At 51.5% G+C, this 8,803-nt stretch overlaps 1 protein-coding gene across 2 annotated transcripts in view; it reads right to left on the bottom strand.

Moving 5' to 3' along the window:
- The window catches only part of POLD1 (DNA polymerase delta 1, catalytic subunit), a 16,971-nt gene extending 14,564 nt beyond the window's left edge, over window positions 1-2,407 (bottom strand). The window contains exons 1-3 of one of the 2 annotated variants that reach the window (XM_040634349.1): window positions 2,055-2,407; window positions 1,601-1,714; window positions 57-203 (exon numbers count right to left, since the gene is read on the bottom strand). In XM_040634349.1, the coding sequence (XP_040490283.1) occupies window positions 57-203; window positions 1,601-1,714; window positions 2,055-2,406 (613 nt within the window). In that variant the 5' untranslated portion in view covers window position 2,407. The remainder of the gene's footprint in view (window positions 1-56; window positions 204-1,600; window positions 1,715-2,054) is intronic. The other variant, XM_040634348.1, reaches the window with a different exon arrangement.
- Window positions 2,408-8,803: the final 6,396 nt, after the last annotated feature.

The following is an 8,803-nucleotide window of genomic DNA, read 5'->3' as shown; positions in this document are numbered from 1 at the left end:
GGGGGGTGTCAGGGGGGCGAGGGCGAGAGCAGGTCTTGTGGGTCAGGGCCACTCACCACGGGGCGCCGGGGTATAGAAGTAGGGCGCAAAGCCGTGGATGTGGCAGCAGACTGACACGCCCTCGTCGGTGACTCCAAAGGCTCGCAGCACAGGCACGGAGCTGCAGGATGGTGGGGGTGCTCCAGGCAGGGGCTGTGCTGGGCCTGGGGGTGCCACAGGATAAGGCAGGAGCGACCCCCTCAGACTCCTTCAGGGCTTGCCTCCCCAGTCTCCTCCTGGGCTGGGAACACACCCCCTAATTCCTGCAGTTTGGGGTACGTCTGCCTGCTGTTCACTCTGCCTTGACCACCTCCCCGCTGGCCTCTGTTTCCGTCTTTACTCCAGTACAGTCCATTTGCCACTGCAGAGCTCGAGGGAGCCCCCTGCCTTTTTTGCAAAAAAACAGCTTTTAGAAAATAACGTGGACTTGGTGTACAGTGTTACGAGCTTTAACTCGCATACGTAGCTTCGTGTGACCACCACCAAAATCGGACACAAGACAGGTCTGTCACACCAAACAGCTTCTGAGACACGTGCTTTTGTCACCACACCCCCTCCCTCGCTCCGTCCTTCTACTTCTTTTTGAGACCCTCCATATACATGGACCCACACAGTCTGCTGGCTCCTGTCACTCTAGGGGAAATATCTAGGGGAGGAATTGCCTGGTCCTAAGAAAAGAGTAGATTTAACTCTTATATGTCAGTAAAGCTGGAAGGGAAAAGGGTAGGCTGAACTGTAAGAAACTTCCAGGCTGTTTTCCAGAGGGGCTGCAACCCACAGCATTCCCATGGCGCGGGGGCGGGGTGAGCAAGCGTTCCACTTGCATCCTCGTCAGCGCTTGGCGTCCTTGCTATGCGTGTGCGCGCGTGCGCATGTGCGTGCGTTAGCTCTTCCCACGGGAGAGTGCTGTGTCTCGCCACGGCTGTCATTCGTATCGCCCCGGCAGCCAGCGACACCGAGCGAGCGTCGTCTCCAGCGCAGATTTGCCGCCATGCACCCTCGAGTGAACTGTCTGCGCAAGCGCTCTGTCCCCTCCCAGACTGGGTTGTTCTACTGTTGAGACCCGGACATATTCGCGGTGCTGGTTTTGTGTCACATACGTGGATCGCTAACGTCTCCTCCCTGCCTGTAGCTTGTCTCTTCGCTCTCTTACAGGGGAGCCTTCTACCCTGAGAGGTGGTTCCATTTCCTTTTTTATTCTGCCTATCCTTCTAGAAGGTGAGCCTTGAAGAGCAGGGACCTGGTCTGACTGAAATAGGGTCCAGCTCAACGCAGATGCTCAGGTGTTTCTGACTGACACTGGATGGACAGACAGACGGGTGGACGTCAAACCACATGCGTCTCCCCTCAGCAAGGAGCCAGCTCTTACCCTCAGGCCTCAGTTGGAAGACACTCCCCACCTCCAAAAAGCCCTGCAGGATACCTGTGCCCCCCTTCCCCTCTGGCTGCCCCTCTGGGCACTCACAGCCCTGGTCACCTGTGTGGGCACTGTCTGTGTCCATCTCCTCCCTCAAAGCCCAGAGCTCCTCCCACCCACCAGGCCTCTGTCCACCAAGCTCACCCACGTAATGGTCGATCTCCAACTGCTGGAAGATGAGGGGCTCCGTCTGGGGATTCAGAGAGGGCGGGGTGGGCCGCAGCCAGCGGGCATCTACGGCCGTTGGGGAGAACTGCCCTGGGTGTGAGGGAGATAAGCAGGCTACATAGAGTCGCGGTCTGCCCAGCCCAGCCCATGACCTCTCAGGTGGCATCTGATGTGTGAAAGGAAAGTCAGGTGGACGGGGTGCTCTGGATCAGGCAGCTAACGCAGGAGAGATTATGGGGTCAAGGGTCAAGGTCAGAAGAGAGCTCCAGGCCACAAAAGTGGCATACAGGCACCAGGTCAAAGGTCAGCACTTTGTGGGGGCTCAGTGTGGGCCAGAGGTCAGAGGTTACAGGTGAGTTCTGTGGCTGACTCGGTTCCTGTGAACCAGGACGGGTATGGGGGAGCAGGGGGTTCCCGCTCCAGGTCTCACCGTCTGCTGCTCCGTCCAGGTCCGGCTGCAGCAACTCCTCCTCCTGTTCCTGCAGCCTGTGCTCCGCCTCCATCTCCTCCATCAGCGCCAGCTCCTCCTCAAACTGGGATGGCTGACTTGGCTCATCCTCATCCCAGAGGCCCCCACGGGCCCGCTTCGGGGGCACCCCAGACCCCGGGCCTGGCCGCCGCTTGCCATCCATCCTGCTGGGCAAGTCAGGGCTGGAGGAGGGTTCCTGTCTTCTTCCTGGCCCCCCGTGCACCCACCATGACCGTGAGCCTTTTAATTCCCTGGAGACCCTCAGGAGTAACACGACTCTCTGCGCCCACAGGCTCACAGACTGCTGGCACATTCCACGTGTCAAATAATCAGTTACTATAATTACAGCCCACACCCCACCTCAGTTTAACCCTTTCCTCACACGCTCAAACCTTCCACATCCTTTTACCTGGCTGCTTGCCCTCCACCCACCGTGGACTTGGTCCTTAGCACATCCCTCTCTTTCCCATAAACCTCTGTCTTTGATGCCATCTCCCCACCTGCCCAGGCCTTCGTACAACAAACAGCTGGGAGGCACTCACTCCTTCATGCCAGTCACACTGTGTTGGGGGCCACGCAGTGGCCTGAAACACAAATCTGATCTGGTCCCTTCCCAGCTCAAAACGCTTCAGAGACTTCCCATTCCCCTTCAAAACAAAACAAAAACAGAAGCCCTTTCCATTTTGAAATCATTTCAAATCTGCAGACCTGTATACCCTTCGCCCAGGTGTCAATTTGTTGCCACATTTGCTTCATCAGCCCCCTGTATGTCAGCACAGTATTTACTTTTCCCCAGCCATCTGAGTTAGTTGCCTGCCAGTTAGATACGATGTCCCTTGACCCCTGCATGCTTTGCATGTATTTCTGAAAGACAAGGACATTCTCTTTCTTTTTTTTTAAGTAGGTTTCACACCCAATGTGGGGCTTGAACTCACAACCCTGATATCAAGAGTCACATGCTCTACCGACTGAGCCAGCCAAGGACCCCGAGGACCCTCAAGGACATGCTGCTCTCTTTTTAAAGATTTTATTTATTTGAGAGAGAGAGCACGAGCAGGGGGAGACGCAGAAGAAGAGGGACAAGCAGACTCCCTGCTGAGTGGGGAGCCTGATGCAGAGCTTGATCCCAGGACCCCAAGATCATGACCTGAGCTGAAGGCAGACACTTAACCGACTGAGCCACCCAGATGCCCCCCCACGGACATTCTTTTAAACAAGCACGGTATGATGATCAAATCCAGGACATTTAACGACTCAATAACAACATAAACAAAGACTCTATTTTCCAATTTCTCTGTCCCCCCAAATGCCCTTTATAGTATTTTCCCCAATCCAGGATCCAATGTAGCAAACACAACAAAAAACCCAACAGAGGCTGCAATTTACATATTTATATGTTTTGTTGTTGTTGTTTTATAAACTTGATTTTTTAATGATTTTTTATTATAAACTTGATTTTTTAAGTTTATTTAAGCAATCTCTACACCCAACATGGGGCTCGAACTCACGACCCTGAGATCACAAGTTGCATGCTCTTCTGACTAAGCCTGTCAGGTGCCCCTGTTTATGTTTTAATTGCAACATATAAAAAATTATTTTGTTGTATATTTTGACAAGCTATATTGACATGAAAGTACATATCCTCTGGTAGGTTTGACAAAAGACCATATTCAAGTTAAGCCCATTCAGGTTGGTAACTTTACTATGGTTCAGTAAGAGAATATTCGAAGAAAATACATACTCAACTGTTTCAGTATAAATAGCCATGATATATACAAGTTTTTCTGAAAAAGTTTTTAGGTGGCATACGTGTAGAGAGGAGAAAAACCTGAGCATATGCAAATCATAAAACAAAGAGAGCAAAGAGGGGGAAATGTTAAAACACGTGAATCTGGGTAAAGGGTGTATTGGTGTTCTTTGTATTATTATTCTTTTGATCTTCCTGTAAGTTTAAAATTATTTTTAAAAAAGTTTTTTAAAAGTACATGTCTCCCAGCATCCAGGCCTAGACAGGGATTATAGGAACCTAGGGCCGGGCAGACCCCAGACCCAGACGGGAGGGAGGACAGGGAGTGGACAGGTCAGCTACTCTGGGTTCCAGTGAACACCTTTGTTTCCCATAACTCCCCGCCCCCCATATCTAGTCTCCCTTCCTCCTTTTTGCAGCTGACCAATCCCTTGCCTCACAGTTGCCACAGGAAGTCCAGCCCAAGACTACATTTCCCAGGGTGCACTGCTAGGGAAGGTCGCGTTGTTGAGTTATCTCATGGAAAGAACGACCAGAAGGTGTGCCACTTCCGGGACAGCCTTCAAAGGAAGCTTGCCTCTACAGCTTCTTCCCCCTTCTCCATGGCTGGAGCATGGGTATAGTGGTGGTGAACCAACCTTGACCACGGGGACAGACAACGCCGCACGGAATGCAAGGCCAAGACGAGAGGAACCCAGGCTCCTCCACAACTTTCTGGGGCGGAGCTGCCTACCTTAGGGCAGTTGTGTGGAGAAATACACTTGTGTCTTGCCTGGGCCACTGTGCTGTGGGGTCTCTGACAGCAGCTTAGCCTAGACCTTAACAAATACAGCATAGAAAAATTCTGAATTGACTGGGGATGTGTTGTTGCAAATGTCTGGGTTGGGAGGCACCGGAATACTTCTCAGCATTAGACAGCAGGCAGCTACTGATAGACACACAGGATGGACGAATCTCGAAGACATGCTGCACAGAAGAAGCCAGACACACAAGCACACACTGGAGGAACGGGGAATGACTGCTCAGGGGTATGGGGTTTCCTTTGGGGGGGATGAAAATGTTCTGGAAGTAGACAGAGGATGCATAACACTGTGAACAAACTAAATGGTTAACCCCAGGGGTGCCTGGAGTGGCTCAGTCGGCTAAGCGTCCGCCTTTGGCTCAGGTCGTGATCTCAGGGTCGTGGGATCGAGCCCCACATCGGGCTCCCTGCTCAGCTGGGGAGTCTGCTTCTCCCTCTCCCTGCTGCTCCCACCCCTGCTCATGCTCTCTTTCCCTTGCTTTCTCTCTCTCAAATAAATAAAATCTTTAAATTACCTACAACTGTCCACTTGAGAACCTGTGTATTTCACTGTATGTAAATTCCACCGCAGTGGAAACACGAAAGCTGGAAGGCCACGACTCTGCATCTAGAGGTTTATGCTAGAGATAGACTATCACATATGAAAATTTGCCTTTACGAGGTTATTTCCGGCAGCATTGTTTGCGATCACAAAAGACTGGAAACCACCTAAATGTCCTCCCCTGGGGGACTGTTTAAATAAATTCCATTAACTCCATTCCATGGAATATTATGCAGCTGTATAAAGGAATGAGGAAGCCCTCTACGTACTGACGTGGAGGGCTCTCAAAGACCCATTGTTGGAGAAAGCAAGGTGCAGAATCGTGTACTTAGACTGTTATCTTCTTGTATTAAAAAAAAAAGTCTAAAAAATGTTTGCTCTGATTCTTTCATCAGGAAACAATCAAACCAAAGTAAGGACTGGACTACAGAACTACCTGTCTCAAATCTTCAAAAATGTCAGTTATGAAGGGGGGGGAAGGGGCAGGAAACTTTTATTTTATTTCTTTTTAATATTTTTATTTATTTTTTTGAGGGGGGGGCAGAGGGAGAGGGAGGAGCAGATGCCCTGCTGAGCAGGGAGCCCAACAGGGGACTCGATCCCAGGACTCCAAGATCACGACCTGAGCCGAAGGCAGACACTTAACTGACTTAGCCACCCAGGTGCCCCAAAGCATGTTTGTTTTCAATGCCCAATTCTGGAAAGATAGGTAATAAACTGGTAACACTGGCATCCTGGCGGGGGGGGGCGGGGGTACACAGAATGGGACAGTTTACTGAGACGGAATTCACATACCATATGACCCATGCGTTTCAGGGGTATAGTTCAATGGATTTTAGTATATTCAGAGCCGTGTGACCATCACCACAGCCAATCTTAGAATTTTCATCACCCCAAAATGAAACCCCGCACCCCTTGGCCATCACCCCCACCCCAGACCATCCCCACCCCACTTCTCCCAGCCCAAAGCAACCACAAATCTACTTTGTCTGTTGCTATGAATTTGCCCATCCTGGGCATTTCCTATATGTGGAAACAGAATATGTGTCCTGTGGTGTCTGTCTTCTCCCACTTAGGATATGTTTCAAGGTCTACCCATGACATGGCACGGGTCAGTGCCTCCTTCCTTTTCATGCCTGAATACGTCCTCACCGTGTGGCTGTATCGCACTGTGTTAATCTTTTTGTCCGTCAGTGAACATCGGGGCTGTCTGCACCTTTTGCCTATTTCGAGTAGCGCTGCTCTGATCATGCATACGAGAGCTCTATATAAGGAGGAAGACTTGGAACAGACTCTCTTTTTGTGACTTTTGATTGGGAACTGTGTCTACAGGTGACTTATCTCACAGGAAGGAAAAAGCCTGGAGGCCTTTGCTCCAGCCCTGCAAGGGGCCAGAGAGACACACAGAGTTCCAACCTGTGGGGAGAGACCTGGAGGGTGTGGTGGGAGGGACAGTCAGGCAAGGTAGCAAGAGAAGGAAAGAGGCCCGTGTGTGTCCCCTCTCAGCTGCTGACGCACAGGACAGGAGCTGGGGAAACATGGTGATCTCTCCCCTTCTGGACCCTTCACTGGCATAGAGACAGCAACACCGGATGCCCCCCTGGCTAAGATGCTGGTTTCTGTGACACTCCCTCCTTCGGTGTTCTAGTCCCCTCTCTCCCAATCCCACAGCTTTCACTGCCACCTCTACGCTCACTGGGCTTCCCTTCCCGATTCTGGCCCAGACAGCTCCCCAGGGCCCCGGCCTGACAGAGGCAGCTGCTCACTGTGAGGATGTCTGCTTAGTGACCCATCCCACACTCCAAAGCCAAGCCCCTCATCCCCCTGCAAACCTGATCCTTGCACCCCACAGTCTCCCCCAGTTCAGCAAAAGGCAACTCCCATCAGGCCAACAAAGCTGGAGTTACCCCAGCTTCTCTCTTCCCCTCAGGCCACATGTTTGTTCCACTTGCAAATCTCATAGGCTCTAGGAGACCTGAGTCTCACCACTTCCCAGCACCTGCACGACTCCCAGCCTGGTCCCTCTGGCTAAGATTACCTGCAGCTTTCTTTTGTGCATTGCTTTTTGTCTGTCTCCCCCTGCTGGAACATGAGCCACAAGCTCAGGGATCTGGTCGGTTTTGTCACCGGAGCATTCAAGAGTCTGTATCAGTGCCTGGCATACAGCAGGTGCTGAAGAACCATCTGTTGAATGACTGAAGGGACTCCCACCAGGGTGTCCCTCATTCCACCCTGCCCCCATCAGTGTATTCTTCACACAGGAGCCAGACGGATCTTGTGTGAATATGTCAGACCATCCCATCCCTCCTCTGCTCAGAACCTGCCCCTGGGTCCCATCTCATGCAGAGCTAAAGCATCGTCCTCACGGTGGCCCACAGGACACTGTGCAATCACCCCCTTCCTTTTTAGACACTATCTTCTGCCCTGTCCCCCTTGTTCATTTGGCTCCAGCCACTTGTTTCCTCTCTGTTCCTTAAGCACTCCAGGCTTGGTCCTACCTCAGGACCTTTGCACAGGCTGTTCCCTCTGCCCTGCCAAACACTCTTCCCCAGACGTTCCCATGGCTTCCTCCCTCCCCTCCTTCAGGTTTTGCTCAAATGTCACCTTCTCAGTGAGGTCTGTTTATTATTTTTTTAAGATTTTTATCTTTAAGTAGGGGGCGCCTGGGTGGTGCAGTCGTTAAGCGTCTGCCTTCGGCTCAGGGCATGATCCCAGCATTCTGGGATTGAGCCCCACATCAGGCTCCTCTGCTAGGAGCCTGCTTCTTCCTCTCCCACTCCCCCTGCTTGTGTTCCCTCTCTCGCTGGATGTCTCTCTCTGTCAAATAAATAAATAAATAAATAAATCTAAAAAAAACAAATTAAAAAAAAAAAAGATTTTTAAGTAATCTCTATACCCAGTGTGGGGCTCGAACTCACAACCCTAAGATCAAGAGTTACACATTCCACCAACTGAGCCAGTCAGGTGCCCCCAGTGAGGCCTGTTTAAAAGGACAATCTCCACTGCCCTGTGCTGATACTCTCCAACCCCTTTCTCTGCTCTTTTTCCAGATGGCACTTATCGCCGTGTAATGCACCGTATCAGTTCTTAGCGTTCTCAGAGCATGGTCCCGGACCTGCTGCTTGAGCTTCAGGTGGGGACCAGTTGGAATGCTCATGGTCAGGCCCCGCCGAATCAAACCCTTTGGGGGTGGGGTGCCATAATCTGGGGTAACATGCCCTCAAGGGATTCCAAGGCCACTCGATTCTGAGAACCACTGCTTATTTATGTTGTTTACTGTCCATCCCACAATGTGAATGAAAAACTCTGTGAGACCAGGACTTTGTCTTGTTTCCTGCTATGGCTCATGCGCCCTGAAGAGGGCTTGCGGCAGAGAATGTGCTCAATAAACACCTACCAAATGAAGAATGAAGGAACTCACAGAATCTTCACAAAAACTTCCGAGGTAGGCGCTGTTACCCTCCAACACAATGATTAGAACCAGGGCCCAGAGAGGTGAAGCTACCTGCCCAAGGGGGCACACCTAGCTTAGGGGGTTCAAAGAGAGGCAGGCTCATTTCAGAGCCCCACTGTTGTCCACCACTGCAGACTGCCGGCCTCCAGGGGTGCCAGGCAAGGCG

This window comes from Ursus maritimus, unplaced genomic scaffold, assembly GCF_017311325.1.
Source record: "Ursus maritimus isolate PB19 unplaced genomic scaffold, ASM1731132v1 scaffold_19, whole genome shotgun sequence".
In the NCBI taxonomy this organism is placed as follows: domain Eukaryota; kingdom Metazoa; phylum Chordata; class Mammalia; order Carnivora; family Ursidae; genus Ursus; species Ursus maritimus.
This window is presented reverse-complemented; position numbering and strand designations above follow the sequence as displayed.